This window comes from Phasianus colchicus, chromosome 7 (genome assembly GCF_987193195.1).
Source record: "Phasianus colchicus chromosome 7, bPhaCol1.hap1.1, whole genome shotgun sequence".
Lineage (NCBI taxonomy): Eukaryota > Metazoa > Chordata > Aves > Galliformes > Phasianidae > Phasianus > Phasianus colchicus.
Window position 1 is genome coordinate 23231161 of NC_143442.1, and position 24585 is coordinate 23255745.

Genomic DNA, 24585 nt, shown 5'->3' on the forward strand with positions numbered 1-24585 from the left:
ATGAAACTTCTTTTTTTTTTTTAATTTTATGGGGGGAAAAAAAAAGCTTTTCTTACCATCTTTCAAAGGCAGACACTCCCACATTGGCTTGGGCAGGAGGCATGCTCTGCTTTCATGAGAGGTTGAGGATTTTATATCAGCCAAAGGAGCTGTCATGCTGCCTGCAGTATGGTACAGACTGCATGCTGAGGAGCAGATTTTGATTTGGCTGGGAGGAACTGTGAGATGCTCTGCCTGAACTGGAGGTTATCACAGAGGTACACAGATGCATTTTTGCTGGTTTGCTTTGAGGTTGTGACCATATTAGTTCACAAGTATAAACATTTCTAGGGAACAATTTACTTGTTGTGTAAAACATATGGTCAGGAACAGTGTGAAATCAGTGCTGTTCTAAACGATGCACAAGTAAGCTACATGTTTTGAGGATGGAAAAGAGCTCATAGTTTCAGGTTTTCTGTTGTTCCAAACTGGTTGACTTCGGGTGACCACCAGGCCAATTTAGCTGACCCAATGAGGACCTCTGGTCAGTATTATGTCTTCACTCTTCCTCTGCCTCTTGGAGTCATTCCTCCTAATAATAACATATTGTGTCTGTAAGGGTTATGGCAAGAAAAGCAGCCTTTGGATTGCTTTAATTTGCATGGATTAACTGCCATGGTAGAGATGTACAATGAGCACAAAGTGTTACCATGCTTCCTCTTTGGGTATACAATGCAGTCCTCAGCTGCAGCTCAGGATAAGCCTCTGCCACTTGCAGCTAAAGGCCTAAATCCCAGCCCACAGTGCTGGATTCATTCTGCTGGGCTGAAGTGAGGGAGTTTACAGTCAAACTGAGACAAGTTCCTGCCTTCCCTCCCCAAAAAGGTGAAGCACAGGATGAAAGCAAGGTTTGAAAACACTCTGGGTTGTGGAAAGGATGGAGTCTGACTGCAGAGAGGTGGTGAAAGTTGAACATTTACAGCCAGAACTTAGATTTCAGACCTAGATGGGAGGACAGGGGCAGCTGAGGTGACAGAAAGCTCAGTCTTAATTTGGACAGAATTCCATTTATCCATTTCTCTTGTTCCATCCTCAAATAGCCAGCAGGTGAATTTATTTTCTTTGTTATTTACCTGTGCAGCTGTGCTGCTTATGCGCACTATGATGCTGCTTGTTTCTCCTGCTCTCCACCTCCTGTTGGTTTTGTTGAGGGGTCAATGTCCGTGTAGATATCTGAAAGAAGAGGAGATATTTTTAGACCTGAACCTTGTACTATTCATCTGTTTTCCTCGTTCCTTATACAACCATAGGAACAGCCTTCTTCCATCCTAGGAGATTATTTGCAAATAATTTTTAACATATATGGTTTCATGTTATATATCACCAGCTCCTTAATCATTCAGTGTCATTACTGATATGCTTTTGGACAGTTTGCTTCTGTTTTCATCTGCATTGTGTATTGATGTGACAACAAGATGTGCCTCTAGCTGGGAATAGCAGTGTGGAGAATGATAGTGTTGTGAGAAAGTCACTTTGAGAGCTTCCAGCTTTTTAATATTTGTAATGCTTAGGAACCCTAACAGACTTGTTCTGTACCAAATACTTTTATACTTCATTCAGCATATTTTAGTGAGAAATGACAGTAGAATGCTGAGTTTCCTGTTTACAAAACAAAATATCTAAGTATATTTAATGACTTCTTATAGTGAAAGTGCCTAAGCTATCTCTAGTGCAGCTACGTGGCTCTACGATTATTATTAAATGTTGGTGGCAATGATAACATTTAAAAAAAAAAAAATGGGTTCAGTTTAGTCAGTTGCAAAATATACTGTTTGTATTTTGAGGGTAATTTTTTAATAGTAAGAAAAAAGAGCGATAATTTGAAATCTTTTCAAAAAATGAGACAAAATGGCTTGAATGAGAATATAAAATGTTATGGTTTAAGACAGCCTAAATTATAATTCAACCATTTGATAATACTAATACTTTCTCTTTAAACATAGGGTAGAAACTAAAATCCATTAATACATGTTTCAGCCCTGCTGAGGAGATAAAGCACCACACAGTTTGCCTGACCTCTACTATTTACTACTTAATGCAGCACTCATTTACCACGGTGACGTATGCAGAATAAATAGATAATGCAGACAGATGAGAGAGAATCCAGCTTTTAGCACTAACCTCATTATGTTCGGAATATTGGGGAGGAGTTGCACTTAAAGCATCAATCGCCTCATTTATTGAGCTTCCAGAGGGAAAAAAAGACAATTAACTATTTATGTGAAGTAACCAAAGGAAAAGGCTCACTTCAAAACTCACCAAATGTAGGAACCTGGACTTGAAAGCTAGTAGAGAATGTAAGGAAAAAGCTGCTCCAGTCAGGGAACTTCTCACCAACTGCACAAGGCTGGGCTGCTGAAAACTAGAGAGTGTATGGGAAGTGCAGAGCTTGGCTTCCCTTTCCTTAGGCAGGAGCTGGCTGTGCCACCAGCGATTAGGAGCGGCCTAATCTCCTTTTACAGCCATCAAAGCAGCTGTAGAGTAGAATTATACTCTGTGTTTACTGGAAGGAACTGTTTTCCTCTATTCCTCCTCAAAGCCTTAATCCTATGTCTGTATTTAAAATCATCACTTCTAATATTTTTCCTAAATAGCTTTGCTGGAGGATCGGGAGAATATGATGGCAGAGTAAAGTGCAGTTACATGCTGTCTTTCTTTGCTGGGACATATGTACTGCAGAGAGTGAATGCCTTGGCTTTTTTTTTTTTTTATCTTGAAGGTCAAGCCACGCTTATAGAAGTCCATTAGCAGCACTGAGTGCACAAGTGTGCATTTTGAAGGCAGTATTTTCCACATTTCCGTATCCTTCATTCTGACAGCACATCAGAGGAGTTGCACTGAACAGCTTCGTTGGGCCAGATGGAAAGTTCAGGAAAGCAGTAAGCTCTACTGTGTCCTCCAGTGCTGTTGATCCACATACATGGATGCCCAACAGACTCAACATTTCAGCAGGGTCTCCATCACTCAGAAAAGAAAAGCTTGTGGTGATAGTGTTCTTTGAAGTCTTTGAAGCCCTCTGCCTCAGCAGTTCTCTGGCAGTGGCAAAAACCAAAGTAGCTGAACATTTTCCCGCTCTTTTTCCAACCGCCGCCAGGCGGTAAGATCCCTGGTACAGCCACCACACGCATGCAGGTCGTGCTCTGCCTTCTCCCTGTCATGCTGGGATCCACAAGAGCTGGCTGAGACAGGCAAAGAATAGGAGAGCAATTCAGCCTGCAGGACCAGCTATCTCACATTCTTCAGTGCTGTTTTATAGCCTTTTCTTTTGAGTGGAATTATATTGAAGAACTAAAAAGTGACGGAGTGGAGGAAGGTGGAGAGAAAAGGCAAGAATTTTCTTTTTAAAGAATTGGGATCCAGATGTTTTGGTGCAGATCGACATTAATTTTTTACTTTCTGTAGACAGAAGAGCTGTAGTTGTTCAGAAATGTGCTTTCATGCTTCCCAAAATGCTGATACTAGTGGATTACTTGGGCCTTAATGTGTATTAGCATATCCTGAAGGAGGGTGTGGAACAATTCGTTCCACATGAATCACAGTGATGTTCTGCTGATTGTGACAGTTCAGACAAAGATGTAGAACACAAGAGACAGGATTCTTTTACTCTGGCATTTAGTGAGGTTAGTAGAAATTCTGCTAAATGTCTTTGAAAATTACAGGCTAACTTACTCTGAGTTAACAAATAATCACTCTGTCATTTCCATCCTGTCTAGCCAGGTTCATGATGAGAATGAGATTATGAAACCTCATATTGTTGACTCTTTGAAAACTTCCAGATATAGAAAAACAAAAAATGAATCTACAAAACTGACTTTTGCATATTCTTCTTGTAAAATGATGATAAACCCTAAGCAGCACTATTAATAGTAGTTCACTTGGTTTGAACATAAACTGAAACATGTATTGTGAAGGGTTTTATGCATGTGCAATCTCATCATAGGAAAGCAGAGCACTTGGCAAGTTTAAGACACATTTTTACTGAAATCCTTGAGGTATTATTCCAAAAAGGAAGGAAACTGAAAAGGCAGCAATAAGAATTGGTGGTTAAGGAAGAGTTTTATTTTGTGTTTGTTTTCTTCTCCCCTGACAAACGTCACTTTCCACAATGTACAATACACAACTGTTCAGCTAGAATTTTTTTTCTTTTATGGTTTTACATGTTATCACAGCAAAGAAATGTTTGAATCTTTTAGTTTTGGCTGTTGGTGATGGCTTTTTTCTTAGAGCTTAGAATGCTCTTACAGCTCACAGTGGAGAACTTGGCAACTGCTCACAGATGTAGTTCCAGCAGCTGCCACTTCTACAAAAAGATCGCCATCAGTGGATCAGTTCTGAGCCATTTTCCACTGCAATTGATTCCTCTATATGAAGCTATTAGGAAATGGGTTACATGCATACCACTACTATTGTATTTTTGTTAATTATGGATTTTTCTTTATGAGCTTTGCCTCAGTTGAATTTAGATCTTCAACCTCATTTCTATCTCATTTGAATACAGACTGAACATAAAGCAAGCAAGCAGCCAGGAAGTAACATGTTATTGATATTATTCAGTTTTGCTAGTGAATTCATAACTCATTATCTCAAGGTACTTAACCCTTTGTATTTGAAAATATTTAATGAACATGCTAAATCATTTCACAGATTGATACATTGGCTTGAGTGTTTGAATCAATGGGCAAACAACTTGGGAAGTTTGTGTGAATGTGCTTTGGTAACAGTTGGTAAAACATAAGCCACTATTTGCAAATATTTAACATTTTGACAGTATGTTTTGCTTGGACACAGTAGTTTCAGAGGGAAGTTTCTGCTCTTTGATCCTGTTTCTCTGAGTATTTGCTGGCAGTAACTGAACAGCTCTGGCCTTCCTCAGGCCTCTCAGAAGCAGTCTTCATCTTCACTTCTCACTTAGTGCCTTCATGTAAATCTTTTCTTTTGCTGTTATGCTCCAGGCTAGGTATGGTTATTCTTTGCATTTGAAAACTGTCCTTATCCCATACAGAAAAGATGTAATCTCTCTTGATATCTGCTTTCGTGTCAGGATAGACCTGGTGTCTATTCTATAACCTTAGAATTGGGTAAGTTCTCCATCTACTCATTCAGACAAATTCTGAGACAATGTCAATTTTCCAGTCCTTGTCCCGTGCCTTGTTCCATATCTCTGTTTTTCCAAGGCCATCTTGTCCTTCACTTTGACCTTCCAGAATCTCCCAGCACCCAGAAATGCTGTCAGATTCTCCTCCCACTGCAATGACTCTCTTTCCTGGAGCCACCAGAGCTAATGCCAGAAAATCAGCATCACCTTGATTTACATATATTTGCTTCACAAAGAAAGGAGATTTTCTTACCTATATTTTTCAGTCTACAAGAGAGTTAAGTCATCCTAAAAGAATGCCCATAAAAGAGAGATGTGTATAGGTCATCATGTGTCTTTTTAGTATTACTTTATACACGGTTGAGATGAGTTTACAACCAACCTCCAGGCCCATAGGCCAAGTATTTTAAATTCAGCATCACAAGCGCAGCAGTTTGCTTCAGTTTGTTATTTTTCTTTAGTTAAATGAATTAATTTGGGTCTTCAAAGATGTTGTGACTATCAATTTGACTGTCATTATTTAGTTTAGGTATTGAATAACAGTTCAACAGGAAGCCAGTTAGCTGAAGTTCTTCCCAGGTTGCAGTAACTTGGAAATGTTTAATTAAATAACAAAGTGGTTTGTTTGGTTTTTTTTTGTTTGTTTTGTTTTGTTTGTTTTTTTCCAAATGCATGCTATAAATCTTGGATAAAATCTTGACTTCGAAGTCAGTGGTGAAACTTCCTGTTGCTTATGACTTTCTGAAGTCAGCAGTAAAATCATTTTTCTGTCTTTCATATCTCATAAGTTCTCTTTTGCCTCTTTTGTTTTGCTGATACAGACCTCAGATTTGACATAGTATCTACACTGCTCGGTCCTCAACATGTTTTGAACATCAGAGCTGGAATTGTAATATCTGGAACACTGCTCACTTCCCATCATTAAAGCAGTTAAAGCAGGCACTGAAGGTACCCCCCTTTTTGAAGAGGGCCGGTGTGTAATAGGTACAGATGACAAATAACAAAGATTTGGGATTAAACTTACCTCTGTTTTGCTATAAATGGGAAAAAGTACTTTTTACTTAACTAGATGATATTCTTTCAGAAGGAATTAATTTTATGGAGCTCTGATGCCAGGTATGGGCTGCCCCTGACCTGGTACTTCTGGACACAGTGATACCTCGTGGTCCTGCTGGAGAGGTCTGCCAGCCTTAATGTCACAGAGTCCACACTGGTCAGCTACAAATTATATGGAAAACTTATTTCAGAATAATTCCCCAAAAAACAATGAGATATTTATACTGGGATGAGAAAATGAGTTATCTGGGAGACCAAAAGGAAAAAAAAATAAGTCTTTGACTTTCCTCCTTTTGATTCCATTTATTTAGCCAGTTGTTCGTTGAGAGCCCTCTCAGTTGACTTCACCCAAGAGAAGACTGTGATGCTTAGAAAGCAGCTCCAGGAAAGTAGCTCCAAGCCTAGCACTGATGGAAAGCCAAGTCAGTTATTCCATCATTCATTAGTTTTTCAAAGAGAATCTCTCTCTCTGGAAAGAACTGCCAAGCCTGGAAGTGTCCCCATGTGACTGATGAGGAGCTTCCGGCCAGGATGCTTTCCTCCAGCACTCCTTGCTCACTGGGTTCATCACAGAGCAGGGTCAAAGAAGATGCCTCATGGGCACAGAAGTGCAAGCTTTGTGCTATGAGGAACTTTTGCATGGAGAGATTTTCTCAAGCCAGATTTTTCCACAAAGCCTGATTTGTCTTCTAGTAAAATCATAACAGAACTAGTTAGTAAAGTACTGAAAAGAAGTATTAAAAAAACAAAAACACAAACAGAAAAACATACATGTTAGAAGATGCACAGCACAAGGAATGTGGCTGTGTCTTGCTTAGCGTACGATCAGAGCATTCAAGAAGGCAGAAAGGCCAATTCAGTTGCTCTTTATTCATCACTATTCATTATTATTAATTATTAATTATAAAGGAAAAGGCAAAGAATGAATTTTATATTATTTTCCAATGTATATACATATTTTTGGAATTTATATTTAAGAGGTTTGGGCCATCATAGGGAGGGGAGAACAGAAGGCTGACAGCATAATGCTTAAGAGGAATGATTTTTTGTTGCTTGTTATTAACAATTTACAGCCACTCTCTGTAAAGCTGTGGAGCAGATTCATCACTGTTATATTTAGTTTAATGCCAGTGAAACTACTGATTTCCATGTGTCTGGCATGAAACTGGAACAAGAAGCTGGTGAGCAGGCACTATAAATCCCTTCTGAGATCTGTGTGATGTGAACAAATACATTTAGTTTCACGTTTGAGGTTTGTAATGTCTCCATTTTCTTCCAAATAAGATTACAGTATCAGAATGTACATTTTAAAGCAATTTTTATCTGTGTGATTTATGAAAGAGTTTTATTTCATGTTCTTATGGCTGTGCCGTTGTAGGTAGGTCCTTGGATGCTGTCTCTGTGGTGCACAGTGATGCAGACACTGGGCCAGATGCTGTTGTACTGGTAGAAATATGATCATTCTCTTCACTTAAAAGTTGGCTTCAAAGAACATTAGGAAGCATTTGGACTAACTAAGCAGATTGCTGTCTGTGCTCAGTACTAGCAATGCCAACTTGAATATTGACAGTGGGAAATACAAGTTATTCAAATGTTAATTGTACCAATTTATCTGGAAAGAAAACACAGCGTGTTGAAACAGCTGATTTGTCTGGCCTGTGGTATTTTAGTGAACTCTGGAAGTCCAGTTACAGTCAGGCTCTAGATAAACTTGGGCAATGCTGAGCCAGCTTAGTGTAGGAGTCAGTGTGAGCAAATACACTTGGGCTGAAATAGCTAACTGAGCAATAAACTCCTGCCAGGGCTCCCCAGGAGCTCAAAACCAACCACAGCTGCCTCCTTACTCTATTTCACATGTGTATTTCTGTTCAGCTTGTCCCCTCTAGTTCCATCAGTTCAATCATCCTCTGTCCCCTCAGCCAGCACAATATTTCTGTGCCAGTACTTGGCACATGGAAGCCATCCACCACAGTGTTCTCAGAGGCAGGGTAGCAGTACCCCTAGGTGCTGTCGGGGTAGCTCAGGATCTTCCACAGGATGTGTGCCTGTGCTGCGAGAACAACCTTGCAAAAGCTTATGTTTGCAGCAAACTCCTCTCTCCTCTGTTCTTATTAATATTTCCTCTACAAATCTCTCTATTTGTGTTCCCTAAAGGTAATTTAAATGCTGATTGCTGTGTGAAATGCAGCAGAACTATAACGAACATACTCTCCTGTCAGCACTTGACTGAGGAGGGAGAAGACCCTCTAGCTATGTTTATCGCAGTAGCTGCAATACTGGAGTTTAATGAGATGTTTTTGCAATGAGAAGATTTTCAGAAAAACATTCTCATGCCAGGAGGGCTTACCAGGATATTTTTTTTGTAATTAAATGTAATTATGTTCATACTCATAGTCAATTTTTCATTGATAGATATAGACAAATAGAAACCAACAATTAGCTACATAAGCATTTTTTTATTGCCTTACTGGACTTTTTTTCTATCTCCTACTTCAGTGGTTAAAAAGCTATGAAATTCTAGCTAATCCAGCAATGTGCGGTTAGTGTTCTGTCAGAAGCAGAGCATGAAATATTTTTTGATTTTACTTTGTCTTCTGTAGGAAAGGAAAAGTAATTTTGATAGTAGAAAAAAAAAAAAAAAAAAAAAAGACCACAAAATAACATTACGACAAACGGTTTCTAAGTCTGATTTCAATGAACTTGTTTTACAAATACCAGTGGCAAATACAAGCTGTGTTCTTTATCTGAAGCTCCTCAGCTTTGTTTTTCTAATGAAAATTGCAAACTCTCTACATGAAATTTTCTCCAACAATTATACTAGCCTCTTGCTGAGTTTCTCTTGTGTAAAAGCCAGCTTCTGACCTGCTCTTTTCCTCCAGGGCCTGACTGAAACCCTACAGAAGAGGCTTTTATTTGCTCTTGCAATTGGGAAAGTGAGCGGGGTACTTAGCTGGATGAGATGAGCGTTTGCTGGATGTCTCCACTGCAGATTCCATGGGTGATGTCAGTGGCGAAGTCTTTCTTTCAAAATACGTCACCTCTTGCCCTGCATAGCTGCTGCAAGTGCATTAACATTGTCCAGTGGGACACAAGAGGCAGATTTTGATCTTGGAAACAACCATTAGGTTTTCCCTAGCATGACCTTGCCATTTACATCATAATGGAGACTTAGGGGAAAAGTGATAAGCCGCTTCTGGTGGGCATTATTCTGCAGGTAGCCAGCTTTCATAGGCTCAAATCCTGTCTGACCTCAGAGAACAGCACCTTATTTCTGGCTTTGTATGAAGATACCCTTGGAGTAGTTCAGCTTATTCTTTCAGCTTGGTTGGATGACTGTGCTAATTAACGTTAAAACGAGCTAAGCTAACACGAGTGTGTGGGAGACAAATCCCCTCTTTGCAGCAATTTGGGTATGTACAAATGAGTTCTCAGCTCTTCTCATATGATTTAAAATACCACTTGAAAAAGAAAAACTTTAAAAAAAAATCAAGAAATGATTTGAGTATTAGATTCCTGTTAGCTAATTAGGCCAAGAGTCAAACTGGAAAAATGCCATGTGTTCAGATTTGTAGTATAATAGAGCAGCACTGTGTGCTGTAAGCAATGTTATGATCTGTGAGAAGAAAATGGAGAAGCGTTAAACGGTAGTCTTCCCTGTCTGGCCCCAAAAATGAGAACTTGGAGGGAAAAGTTATCTACCAAGAATTTAACATAAGGCAGAAATACCTGTCTAATTGAACTTATATTCTCTGTAATTGCCTGGTTATAAACATGACAAGAAAGTTTTTCATTTTTTATAAATAGGAGTTTTTAATGAGTAAAATCCTGAACATAAAACGGTCACTGAGAACTGAAAGAAAGTGAGAATTCAGGAGTTCCATTCCCCTTTGTGAATCAAGTCTGCTTCAGATCATTTCCTCACCCTTCTCAAGGGGACTTCAGGTTCAAAGAATTTAGTAAAGAAATTCAGTTTTTCTAATTGTCACTGGATTTGACGGGGGTCTAAAGTTGGGAATTATGTTTTGTTTGATTTCAGTTTGGTGGATACATTGCAGCAGCTGACCCATTATGTTCCTTCTTACCTTGTATCATCCATTCCCATCATAAATTTTGTTGTTTCAGAGATATATCCTTATGCCAGAACTGATCCTTTGTAGTGAGAACATCAATTTGGACACGAGATGACTCTCTTATGGACACTCTCTAATTAAGAACACACTTTCACAACATTATTTGAACTGCTTTCAAGGCAAAAAGTGTTACAATGGAAAAACGCTGTTTATATCCAAGGAAGACTAATCACTCAAGTATAAATGCAGTCCTCCAGATAGGTCAGTATGGCTCAAGGTATTTCCTTGGGCAAAGATCTTTTAATCAAGCTCCAGTGCACACTGCACTACTGCTTTGCTCTCGGTTCTCACTAAATACCTCCTCTAACTTCTGCTACAACCCACTACCTGTCTTTCATCACTACCACAGCTACACAAAAAAAGCAGCATTGCTTTTCTTTTTTTTCCCGTCTCCCTGTCTTTTCATCTTTCCACTTTCCTCTACAGAGAGAATTTTTATTTTCTTTTCCCTGTGTTGGTCTGTGGCAAGCAGTGATCTCAGCTTCACCTCTCTTTGAAGATCTATATACTTTGTTGAGTTTTTCTATCAAAATACCTTTCAAAAATAAGCATGCAATGTTCTTTCTGTGCTCAAACACCTACCAAAATGTACTGTTGACCAAAAGATATCTCCAGCTGTCTCTGCCTTTCTTTTGATCTCAAAATACATACGAAACACCTCACACCTGCTGCTTCAGATTTGTTTCCTTTGGTCATTCCAGCTTTTCTCTGGATTTGAAAAACTGTTGGTGTATTTTTGTAAGTCATTCTTGAATTTCTGCATTGTGTGTTGCTATTTATTGGCACTCTTTGCCCTGTGGATATCAACGATTTCTGTAACTTGACAGGACAGGTTTTGACCACAAAACTGACTTTAAGGGCTGCTGGATGAAAGGAAAGGCTGGAAACTTTCTGGTTCTCACAAATTCAGAGTTGCCTCACTGAGACGAATAGTTAAAGTGCAAGCCCAAAGGGTTAGAGAAATGCAAATCCTTGGGAAGAAGACCTGAAACCCAACAAAGCTGCTGTCTGCAGCAAGACTGACTCCTTATGCGAGTCTCAAGCTGGGTTTTCCAAAAAGTCTTTGAATCTGGACAAGCCTAGTGTTTCAAGAAGGAATGAGACATAATTTACTCGTAATTGTTCTCTGCTTAAAGTTTTCAATTTATTTAATTTTCAGCCTCTAAACCAAATCTGGGAACTTGAGGTAAAAAATCCGGTGTTGAGTATTTGAAGTCTATGTCTCTCTGTCATGCTTTTAATAAGAAATATTGCAAGAACTTAAATAATCACCCATTTAGCCAGGATATCTTCATAATCCAAAGTGCTTTAAAAGGCTACAAGGTTCTGCTATACTTATTTACAGGTAGGGAATTCAAGGAAGAGATTAGTCAGCTTCAAGGTCATGCAAATGTCAATGGCAGGAACTGGCCTCCTGATTGTCTTGTCTAATTCCGTAGCTGTGGGACCACACTGAAGTAATCAGTGCTGTTTTGAACCACATTTTTCAACCTTGAGCATAAATCACATGAAGGTCTCTTGTATAAAGCTTATGTGAAATCCATACTTCAAGAAAGCTCAGTAAGTCAATTAATGTTTGCAAGATACATGTGCTTGAGGGTAAGGAATACAATAGGAAATGCAGTTAGTCTGCCTGGACTGGTTCTTCCTCTGACAAAAAATTGCATTACAGGCAGCTGATACCTAGATACAAAGTTGGATGAAGCAATGGTACACAGACCTGATTCATCCTCCAAATCTGTCACATATCGGTAGAAATGGCACGATTATATCTGCAAGTAGTGGCGCAGTTAGATTGCTGTCTATGTTTTTAATGGCTCTTTATTTTAGAGCTTGTAACTACAGTGCATCAAAGATCCTGAATGATCTTTTTTGAATGTTTGGAAAGTTTTCATCGGAAGAGACTCTGATCATTAACCACATCAAGACAACACTAGAAAAATAATTTTGTCTCGTGCACCAACTGTTTTAGAGCAATGGTTAGGAAAATTTGCAGCTTCTCTGCTTCATGTTATTTGACTTAATTGTTCGGATAAGTTTCCAGAATGCTTTTCATTAGGAATCTCTATTATTGTCTGTTTCTGTCACGCCTATGCTCCAAAACAAATAAAGGCAAAAAAGTAAGTGATACCAGGAAATATTTCACAGCCTTTTCTAAGACTATAATAGTGGTGTCCTTAAACTTTTCAGATGAAAGATCAGACTTCATTGCACTTCAGTTTGCTGATTTTGAATGTTACTGTTACTCTTGAGTGTCATTACTAGTGTATTAACAGCAGAGTGAAGGGGAAGGTCTTGTTGCTGCTTACTGGAGCCCAGCAGATCCCTGAGCGAGGCTGTTGCATGCCATTCTGCAGCCATAGTGCAAAGCTTGGGTACCACAAATCGCTTGGGCACAGAGCCCTGCTGCCAGCCCAGCCAGACAAAAAATGGGAGCGAAGGGCTCCAGACACAGTACTAAGTACTGTGGGGCCTCAGATTTTCTTAGTGATGCAAAGGAGAAGCTGCAGATCAACAGTGATTTCTTATTTACAGGAATGTTCTAGGGTGCAGGGTAAGCTGCAAGACTTTGCACTGGGAAATGCTTTTGTACTAACTTTTCTATTTTGTATCTTTTCCTTCTCTAGAAAAAGATGAGAAAAGAACAAACATCTCACAGGCAGAAGTAAGTGAAATATTTTTTTCTTAAAATTCATTTACTGTTAGGATAGAACTACTGTTAAAACCCCTCCAAAATGTCCTGGTCCATCGCAGTAGTTGCCTACACTTACGTGCTTGCATGCCTCCAGCAGCACGGCCAACCCAAACCCAACTACTCTGTGCACCAGCTCTGCCCCCTCACCCTCCTGCTTCAAGCAGAGGGCTGCAGGCAGCTGTGGGGCTGCAAAGCCAATGCAACATCCCCTTTTGCTGTCCTTCTCCTAAACCACAGTAAGCATGGAGAACTGGGCTCCCCCCCTCGCATTCTCCCTTGCACAGCTCCTGCAGTTCCCTCTCGCTTTCTCCTCCACCGATTGCCCAGAGAAGTCATCAGAGCTCTAAAATAGCTGCAGGAGGTATTGATTGTTTTGGATTTGGATTCAAACACAGACCTACAGTGATTCACTAGGGTGAGGATCAACAACCTATCACAGAGTGATTATAAATAGCTTTCTCTTTCAAAAGAAGACAATCTTTTATTTATAAATGTTATCACTCCATCCATTGTGATAAGGCAATAGGATTGGTGGCATTTGTGTGGCAGTGTTTTTCTTAAGAGTTGTCTCCAATAATCTTTGAAGAGATTAAAATTCACTGGTGATACACCAGAGGAAAAATAGGAGGCAGCATCATTATGAGCAAGTAAAACTAAAATTGATGAGAGCAAATAAAGCTTGCTCAGGCACAGCTTTTTTTACATTTTTCTTGGGAATGTGGTATGTCTTCAAAACTTAGCCATGTGTGAGATATTATGTGATTTTATTATCCTCTGTATATGGAAATATTCCATGTTGGTACATATGCCAATTGAACTTTTGCAGAAATTGCACAGCCTTAGCACTGGAATATGTTTCAGTTAGGTCTTGTTAGATATGCATTGATGTAGTCATTCCATGTGTAATTTTAATGCTGTCATTTTGGAATAATTCATCTTTTGTGCATAGGTGTGACTTTGGGGTCAGAAAGTTATATTATCTCTAAAGATATTCCTTAAAACAGGCCTAGCTGAAGGCTGATTGGTTGGTGGAATTCTTTGAGGAGTATTACAATACATTGAAAAATTGCAGGGGGAGGGTTTTTTCATTTGTTAGAATGTGTGTAGTAATAATTTCATTATTACCTTACATATGGAATCATTCTTTATACTGTGATTAGTTGGAATATTAATTTAAGTAAATTTTGCATTATATTAATATATGTAAGTATTTGCCTTCTGAGAGTCAGTTACATAGACTGTTAAAACACAGGCTGCCCTAACTTTATGCTTAACAGCATCTTTTTTAGTTAAGGGTAATTTTCAGTGGTAGTAAGCCTGTTCTGCCTGGGAGCTATAAAAGTTGTTCATTAAGCATATTTTGTCTATTTTAATTTTCCCTGTGTTCACAAAAGCCCAGGAGCTGGCATCAGATTCACATGATATCATTTCCACAGATGCTTCTCATTGCTCCTGAACTGGGAGCAATGCAGAGCACTGCAGTCTATCTCAAACCTGCCTATCATTGCTGCTGTATGTATGGCTCTCAATCCAGTCCTACTAAGGCCATAAGGAAGTACCACTTAGTCTGAAAAGCACCCAGGGTAATTCTGACTGTGAAACAAGTTTTTTGCATTGGAGCAAGCAACCTCAGGGAGTTTTCAGGTAAAGAGAGGGAAGAGCTGGGCAGCACGACCCTGAGCTGCCAAGCACAGAAAGCTCTCTACCCGTGTCTTACCATCTGTCTCTTTTTTCAATCCCTAGTGCCAGAGCTCATCGCCAAAGCAGCGGAAGCAGAGCGTGTACACCCCACCTGCCCTCAAAGGTACTGTCCAGGTACTGTCCCTGCCCTGGGAGCACCCTGGTCCAATGCAGCTCTGTCCCCCTGTGCATAGGGGACAGACACCCAGCACAAGCCATAATTCCGTGTTCCCCCAAGCAGAGCGTGGCGGCTGTGAGAAGTTGGTGCTTATGTGTCTCTGGTCTCTCACACGGGAGTGGTTGTCTTCCTGATAGCCCTCATGGCAGCATAATAACAGTGGGAAATCTGTTTAAAGGCCTTGTTTCTCCAGTGACTTGCTCACGCTTGCCAGTAGGCAAGATCTGTGGGGAATCACCAGCTGCTTACACCATCACTTGTCTGTACAGGACAAAGCCAAGTGTCTCCTGGTAGATTATGAATATCTTCAATTTCCATTCTTTCTGCTCAGCATAACCTGACAAAATACAGGAAGTAAAATATTTGTAGAGTGGATCACAACTGCAATTGTTAGGTAGTTTACCATAACAGCCAGCTCTACTAATATCTAATATCTCATTCAATAGCTTCAGTTCTCCAGCACTTAGCAACACTGAACACATCACCTAGGTGCTGCTATCTGTCGAAACTGGCTAAAGTTTGTTTACTGGATATTAGAAATAATCTTCTTGTAGTAAGTTTTAATAATTTATGAAAGAAAATTTTGTGTGGGTAGCAATAGCTCTTATTGATGTCACTGCTGCGTTATTCCCCTGCGTAAGTCTAAATTGAACACTGTGCAAATGAAGAGATCTGAAACAGGTCCTCATAGTCCTAAGACTACATCCTACCCAGCATTACCCCTGCTGAGATCTGGGGAAGTTCTGGCAAAGTTTGCTACTACGTAAACTTAATTCCCAAGGAAGAGACTTTCTAGAAGAAAAGAGCTCACAGATGATCAGAAATAGCTTGTAAACAGAAGAATGCAAAGTGTAAAATGCTTATCCTGTACACCTTAACTCCCTAACCAGTGCGATATTCCCAGATGCACAGGTAGGCACCTGGAAGTTGATAAGTGCATTGTAAACAGGATGGATTGCCCTTAATTTAACATACTGTAAATGCCATAAATACAAACCTTTTTGTTAAAAAAAGTATACTGAAACAGAAAATTCATTATTCCTTCCTCTTCATTGCTATGAAAACATTCATGTTATTTTGTTTAGACTGAGATTAGGAGGCAAATGTAGCAATCCAAAATACACAATGCTATGAAAAGCATTACTGTGAAACAGAATTTTTAAAAGTTCTTTAACAATTTAAATAATTCTATTTTTATAGATTATTTGGTTTTTCTCCCCAGTGCTTTCAGAATAGCAGGCTTCCTGATTTCTCAGTATTCCCTCAGCTTTGCATGTGTTTTCCCTCTGGGCTGTTTCTCCCTCTGTACTGACAGTGTATGCGTCAATCTACAGTAAAGCATGAGATTCTGGGTGATGAATATTTTTCGGTACAGTACCAGGACAATAGTTCTTGTTTCATTAACTATGCAAATACATTAAAATATTTGAAATTTAAAAAGTAAATGAAAGTGCAGCACTGATGTACATTGTCATATTGATAGATGGAGAGCATTCTTAGCTAAATGTGAGCATACTTTCCCACTCTGCCATAGAAACAATCTGAACTGAAAGACAATGATATTATTTGTCTAATACTGCTTCCAAATGCTTTGGTTCCATCCTTAAAATGGCTTGCGCTGTCTTCAGGTGGCTTTGCAGTTGCTGTAGCAAAGCCATGTGTATGCAGAGCCAGTGCCTGGTTAGAGTGCAACAGGTAAGTTCTTACTCCTATGTATGTGTGTGTGCGCTTTGGTTCCTGCTTTGATTTTTTGGAAAAAAAACCACACAGCATCTTTGCAGACATAGCAAATAGCTGACTCATCTCACGGCATTGTTCTTTTTACTGGAATAATGTGCTGGAAAAATCAATGTGAGAGCTATTGATCTAGGTGGTAATCTGGAGAGAAGATCAGACAGCAAACCAGATAACAGCTCAGTGCAGAGTTCTTCCTAGTATTATATTACCATGTCTGATGGATGGCAAGGAGGTTTTTTTATTCTGCTTTCAAAAATATTTTTATTTTGCTAACGCTGCTATGCTAGGTTTTATTAGCTCCATAGCCTTACACAGTATGCAATGATGGCAAAAGTCAGAATCTGAAGACTGAACCCAATTCGTGGTATTTTCAGTATGTATATTATGTTTTACCTCATTATGTACATTGTCAACATCTCTTATCTGAGGATAGTAATGATAACTAATGAAAGACTGAACATAAGGAAGGCTGAAATTTTTTTCCGTGTTTCAGGGCTGCTCTAATGTCATAGACTAAACTCTCGACTCTACTAAGCTTATGCCATCTCAGATCTCAGATAGGTTCATCCCGTGTGCTTAAGAATCTAGTAACTTTTTTCTACTGTTTTCTGAGTTCATCATCTCTGTTTTGCCTTTTTTCATCCCCCTTTTCTTCCTTGTCTCTTGGGTTTTTATATGGGAGCTTCAAATTCTCCCTTACTTCCCTAACTTCCACTGTGCTAATGTGTTAAGCTTGGCACCTCATCGCCACTGGAAAATTAAAAGAGCATGTTTTGAGGCTCAGAGCTACAGTGGCAGCTTTCAGTCTAAAGACATACTTAGTACCAATGCAGTTTTCCTATTACCTAGATATCATGTTTTGTTTCAGCTCATTCTTGAAAGGAAACACAAACTGGAGGGACAGGAAACAAGGTTTACAAAGACAGACAGTTAGAGCTGTTCCCAAATCTGCATTGCTCCCCAGAGGTCACAAGTCTCCACATTATCTACCAGCCCCTCTGCTATTAATACTAACATCTATTTAAATACCATCAAGGTCTTCCCTTGAGAAGCAAGTGCTCATTCCTGAGTGGTTTGAAGACTTCATTAGTAGTGATCCCACTGGTGTGGGTGTGCTAAAGGTCAGGGAAAGAGGAAACCTTCCCTCATCTGAGTTCACCCTGCAGGAGGCTATTGGGGCCAGCATCAAGATCCTACTAATCCCAGTGGGCTTTGAAGAAAGCTCTTGCTGCTTTCTGTGTTCACTGGACCACCTTTGCAATTAGCTGCCATCAGATCATAATCAAAGTCCTTCCCTACAGAAGTGGAATCTTTTACTCTGTTTTCCCTCTGCCCTCTGGGAGAATGCATCCCTTAAATTCCCCTCTTAATGTTTTTTCTCTGCATGAAGGCCAAGATTTTTTCTTCGGCTAGTCCTAGCAACAACACTTGAAATGGGATGAAGTACAAGTTGTTATAATCCTAAGGAACATTTAAAAACATCTTTTGGTTTGATTCATTAAAACATCCAGGACTAAGTGGCTGTTCCCAGGGTGTTCAGACCCAGGGATTTGATACATGCATAATTCTAGTATTTACAATGATGGCTGATATTAAATGAGCTCTTTCTAGTTTCTGCCATGAATTTCAGATGCTGTGCTTGTTTAGTACCCGCTTGTTCTCCAAAGGAAACAAAATGTAGAATAAATTATTAAAATCATGATGTCCCTCCTGAAATATGTAATTTATTAGAAGCAATTAGTACAGTATGTGGCCCTCATCCAAATTTGTAACCCCTTAGGCCAGCTTGACGATGTCTGATGCATCTCATTACTTTGTGACTGAAGGTTAACAAGGAATACAGATCGAGTCTGGAGACATAAAGGACTGTTGTTACTACTGTGGTAGGCACTGAGTTCAAAGCTCACGAGAATTATCACAGAGCAAAATCTGAGGCTAAATTTATTTCAGGTGGCAGAGGAGTGGTGTTTCTGAGTCTTAAGCAGTCACTACAGAAAACTGTATAGTTTTATGGCCTGTCTTCTTATATGGCAAACTCTGACTAGGTTCTGTCATTAACTAAATTCATTAGGGAGAAAACAAGAAATATTATGCTAAAAAAAAAAGAAAAATACAATGTCTTTTTGTCATTTGTGCTTCATAAACTGTCTTAAATTTAATTTTTAGAAAATAAATGTTAGCCACAATCTTTTACACATCTTGTACCATTTTCTGAACATCAAGATAGGTTTGTCAAAATTCACAGCCTAAGCTGATGCTGCTCATATGCTTTTCTTATGTGAGTAAGTCACTTTGGCTCAGGGTTTTATGTCTTTGTTTTTCCAGTGAGCTAAGGGGCTGAGATAAATTCTGGGCAGTTGGCTGGGACTGGTCCACAACAAAGGCTTTTAGCTGCACCAGAGGAAATTTAGTCTGGACATTAGGAAATACTACTTTTCTGATAGAGTGGTCAGGTGCTGGAATGGGCTGCCCAGGGAGGTGGTGCAGTCACTGAGCCTCGAGGTGTTCAAGGAACATTTGGATTTTGTGTTGAGGGACATGTGGCCCTGAGTACTATTGGTGATAGGTGGGTGGTTGGACTGGATGATCTTGAAAGTCTTTTCCAACCTTGGTGATTCTGTGATTCTGTGAAGGCAAAGGCCAGAACCTGAAGCGATCACCAAGGATGGGGCCAAGTCCTTCTCAGACCCCTTAGCACAAATGCAGTATTCTGGTGCACATTCTTCAATCCCTTCTGTTTAGGTAGAAGATCAATCTCGATATTTGTTTCTTGGGTAATAGAAGAGGGCAACGATCTGCATCATTATTTGTGTGTGTTGCTACTGTTTGTCAATGTGTTGTGATGTGATATAGCACTGTCAGTTTTTTTTTTTGTTTCAGGAGTGGAAGCCCCACAACTGCCAGGGCTTCCTGAAGCACTGGGTAAAGAAAATTCTTTCTGCAATCTTGTATAATTACATTTTTTTTCTTTTTCATAGCCAAATCATAAAAGAAAAGTGTAGCTTCGGTTTAAAAAAAAAAATTTTTTAGCTACTCTTATTCGTATCATAGTCACAAAAGCACCTTGAGGCAAGCGTATCATTTAATATAGCATGGCCTTGGACAAACTTCTTTAGCTGATGTATCAGACCTAGTGGTGGTATTTCTGAAATTCCCATGTATGTACCACCGTAAGAAAGAGGCGGGATGCACATATTTGCCGTTCTTTCTCAGGATGCTACCTTCTACTTCTTGGTCTCTTTTCCTCACTCTCCCTATGACTCTTTCCTGCCTCAGACTTGTACAGTAGCATGATAATAGATACAATTTTTTAAAAAATGAGCTAATTAGTGAATCTCTGACTTGGTGACTGGGATGCATTAGATTGCCACCATCTCAAGTTCAACCGACTGCCACCAAAAGTTGGCAGACACTGCTGTAGTCTGTGTTTAATTCCTTACTGCTGGCAGCACTGAACACGTTTCATTTCACACAGCTGGCAACTTCTAATTCAAAATGGCTGTGGCCCTGGCTGCAATAAATACCACATTACCTTTGGAGAGACGGAGGTGTTCAGTGGAGATTAAGCTTGACATCTGCTGTACTTGAAAATGGGGCATTTGTGCTACAGCTTGTCATCTGCCACCGGTACCTGGCATGTGAAAAAGAAAAGGTTGCACTGAGCACTAATATCAGCCCCCAGATCACCATGTGTGGTTTAAGGCCTGATCCGATGCCAGTGAAAGTCAGGGGGAATATTTCCACCGACTTCATTCAGTTCAGCATGATGTTCATGTATCTGACAGTTCATTCTAACCTTCATGGAATGAATGTTAAACTGGCCTCATTCTAAGGGCAGACCCTTTTGGACTTGTTTTCATGATGGAAGGGTAAGTTTACCAATGTCTTTGAAACAGCATTTCTGACTTGGAGGTAGTATTATTGAGTATTGTCATACCAGAGATAGAGCAGTGTAAACATCATGGTACCAATTGCTTCTAAGCAGTAACAGAAGACATTAAAAAGTAAATCTTTAAAGAGACAAGTACATAAAATATTGCAGAAAGAGAATGTTGGAGACTTAGTACTTATTTTCAAATAAAAAAATAGAAAGCCCAGGAAGAGCAATGTGTTGTTCTGGTTACTTTATATCATAAGATATAGTTGCAGTTAAATTCCAAAGATTTTGGCGGGGCTTTGCTGAAAAAGCTTTTGAAGAAAAGATAATATTTCTATCTGAGAAGATGCTAGGTTCCTGTGAAGCCAGTCATCTGGCAGGGCATTAGATTTTCTTTACTGGCTGTAGCCATATGTTCTGGGTTGGAGGTTAACAGCCAAGCCCCAAGGCAGACATTGACTCCACTAAGCCCTGTTGTAATAAATAATTGCCCCTTTGTTCTTCTCAAGCACCAAAAACCCTGAGTTTGATCCTAAACAAGGAGACCAATTGAACCAGTAGGGCTTCTGTGCAGTGCTTGACCCCCCCTTGGCACCTGGACAGGAGCTGCAGGACTATGTGTACAGGCTGGATGGTTTTGGCAGACACTCACCATCCTCAGCTCTGTGTGGTTTGCCAGCCTGCTGGGCAGAGCAGGTCTCTCCTTCTGGGGGAGCTGGCTCATGTGCTGGTGGCTGTGGGTGCGAAGGTGGGAACAGCTTGACCATGAGGCAAGAAATTAATAGAGATAGTACCTCCTTAAGGAGGGCTTTGGCAAAGAACCTCCATGGGATGCAGGCCTAATTAAACAAAAATCCTCCCCTGCATTTTCATCTGATTTCTTATCTCAGTAGTACCTCGATGTCTCTTAATGTCTCCTGGGAGCCTTGAAATATGCTCTTCCAGGGCAGTAGCTTAGCCTTTGCTCTTTTAGTTTCTACCACCAGGTTTTATTCTGACCTGAGCAGAAGTCCAAGCAGTACACTATCTCTGTGATATCTCTGTCTCTGAACAATGTGGTCCTTAGTTATGTGGTTAGACCAAAATAAGGCTGAGAAGATTTGCTTCTTTTCTCAATTGCCATCTGTGTTGGGTTCCTTGTGATGGGGATGTTGCCTGAGTTTTATGACTTGATTTTTGTTCTTTTTTGGAGTGAATACTTAATAGACTGAATTTAATGAAAAGTGAAAAATTCTCTAAAGATGGCCATGTGGTTCTCCTCCTCTCCATAATTTCTCCCTTTCCTCACCCCTTGGGATGCAACATTGCCTGGTTTGGCAGGAACAGAGAGTTCCCAAAACCCTCCACCAGAGCTTTGGCATGGAGACAAGAACATGAACAGCCTGAAGATTTCAACCACATCCTTTTCAGCCCATGGCTAGGACAGAAAACTCAAATGAATTATGTGTGTGAATGTGACCAGAAAAAAAAAAAAAAAAGAAAAAAGAAGAAAAAAAAAACCAGGAAATACTGCAGCAAACATATGGATCTGAAAAGGGATTCATTTTCCTGTGAGCTGCATGGGCCAAAAGGAAGTTGTTTAAAGAGCTCTCAGTGGTTTTAGTTGGTAATTATTCCTGAAACAAGATTTTTCAAGTTTTTTTTCAGCCCTCACTCAACCTGTGAACCAATGTTATCCCACACATCTTTTATACCTGGAGGAGACTGTCAGCAGGCTCTGAGCAATCTGCAGAGTAGTTGCTTTCAAGGATACCTTTAAAAGGACTTGAGGGATTTAATGACCACTCAGAAGAGGAAAACAAACAAAAAAAAGCACCTAAGAAGTTTGCTATGATCTTCTCAGCCCAGAAACGCCCGGTGCTCACAGGTTGGACTTCCTTGCAGAGCCAAAGGTAGGCAGCACATTGCTCCTTTCCTTTCGGGAATGAGGAGAATCGGTGTAAATTCAGCATTCTCTTTCACTGCCTCGTGATCCCGGAGAAAGCAGAATTACTGAGCAGTCACTCGCGGCGATTTTTGGCATTAAAGCTCCCCCTGGTGACACATAGATGTATTTTCTTACGGCTAGAATTGTGAAGGGAACTTTTTTCCAAAGAAGTGCGTTGAAATTTGGGGGAAATCGGCAAGTAAGGCTATAAGCGAACTAGTGGAATTACAATGAAGTCCACCTATGACTTACATTTCTCATCTAAAATCTGTTCGGTTATTACTGCATTTCACTTGCGTGTTGCTAGTTTTCTCCAATGAGGCTCAGAGCCTCGTTTTCCCTTCAGTCTCGCTCTTGGCAAGATGAAAAGTAAGAACAGTGTTAAAATTCACTTTTACAGAATCTGTGAGTCTGAAGTGAATGTGTCTAATCGTGTAGAGATGTGTCTAGCATTTCTGCACTTTGGCTATATTTTCCACAATGAAACTAAGAAAACTGATATTTTTTCTCCTATATTATTATTTTCACTTTCCAGAAGCATTGAGAGCAATGCTTGTTTCCAGTCTCTGACTATTAATTTAAGTGCCAGATCGTGTGCTTCCAGGATGTAATTACATTCTGGTTGTACTGAATGCTGGCTCTAGGGTATTTTGATGCCTTAGGCAAACCAGGAGATTTGGTTTCTCACAAGCTTGAGTCACTCACACAATGAAGAGCCACTAAAGATTTTGCCCCTGATGTTTTGCTGCCTATGGCAACTGCAAAGTGAGACCAGCTGTATCTGTGGCAATGCAAATCATTTCTGGTAGCTGCATTCCATGTTGAATATCTGATTTCTTAGTATTTGTTTTAAATTTGTCTTAGGAATAAGAATTTGGTAGACTTTCAGTTGTCAGAAAGCTGTGCTCTCCCTGCTTCTACAGGGCAGCCTGGTGTGTGTCAAAAGATTTCAGCACACAAAAGTATTCGCATAGTCTCAGACTGGATTGGGATGTCAAACTGTTAGAAATGATAAGTTCACCATCTTTAGTGTGTTTTTAGCTGCAGCTTTTAAGAGAGCCAACTATTAATGAGTTAGGAGCATGGATTCTTCAAAAAAACCTATCTGAACACTGGGAACAATGCTGAAAATTAAGGATATCTATCTACCACCTACCTCCTACTTCTGTCTAGTTACTTTCCAGGCTACAGTTGCAGTTTTATGTTAAATATATCTATGTCTTATTAAATAGCAATGTTAGGCACAGTTCTCTTGGTGACACTTCTCTGCTTTAGAAAATGAGGAGCTAATATGTGATGTGAGGACAGGAGTCAAAGGGCTCAAACTGAAGTGGATGAAATTCAATTTATCATACTTTTCTGTTTGCTTTTGCTGTGAGAGCAGTCAAACAGTGGAACAGGTTGCTTAGAAAGCTTGCAGTTTCCTTCCCTGAAAATATTTTAAACCTGACCAGACATGCATGGTCGTGGACAACCTGGCTGGGTTTGGCAGGCCCTTGAAGGACCACTCCAGCCTCACCAATTCTGTGGTTCAATAGCTGTCTTATTTGTCATTTCTGAAATGCAGATATTTCAAAGTATGGTAATGGCAAGCATGTTAAAAACTTCATCTTGCAGCTGCTCATACCAGGATTTCACCTTTGTTCTGATGGATGACATATTTTTTGGTGTTACATTTCCTACTTCCACAACAGTACTCTCTAATCATCAGTTTGCTTGGTCAATACTGTGAAAAGGTGTTTCAAAATCAGAAGTTAGTGCAGGCTGCAAGCTCCAAAGCTGTAACATGGGAAGCACCTCTTTAGTAACCAGGGTGTTAAAAGATAAGAGGGACTGGATTGGCCCTGATCTCCCAGAAGAGCTTTGGTGCTCTTAGGCATTCAGGCTGACTTTGTTGTATCTCACTGTATTGGATTTGCTTCGGTTAGCATGAAATATCTGCTGCCTGGGGCTACAGGAAAGACTCAAGTCATGTTCAGCTTTTGCCTTCTGAAGCGGATCCCAGCTGTTTGAGGAGATCTGAGCAGCTCACAGACAATGATGTGGTGAAAATGGAGCAGGCTCATTCTTCCCAACAGATTCTTGTTTGGTTGTAAGCACTGCAGCTACCATAGCAGTAATACAAAGAAAATGGGAATTGCCTGCTATTCATATGCCACCCATGAAGGAAC

General features: G+C 39.9%; 1 protein-coding gene across 1 annotated transcript in view; it reads left to right on the forward strand.

The window, feature by feature from the left end:
* The window catches only part of PPP1R1C (protein phosphatase 1 regulatory inhibitor subunit 1C), a 41195-nt gene that overhangs the window by 7840 nt on the left and 8770 nt on the right, over window positions 1–24585 (forward strand). The window contains exons 3-4 of the mRNA XM_031601345.2: window positions 12948–12985; window positions 14759–14819. Coding sequence (XP_031457205.2) covers window positions 12948–12985; window positions 14759–14819 — 99 coding nt within the window. The remainder of the gene's footprint in view (window positions 1–12947; window positions 12986–14758; window positions 14820–24585) is intronic.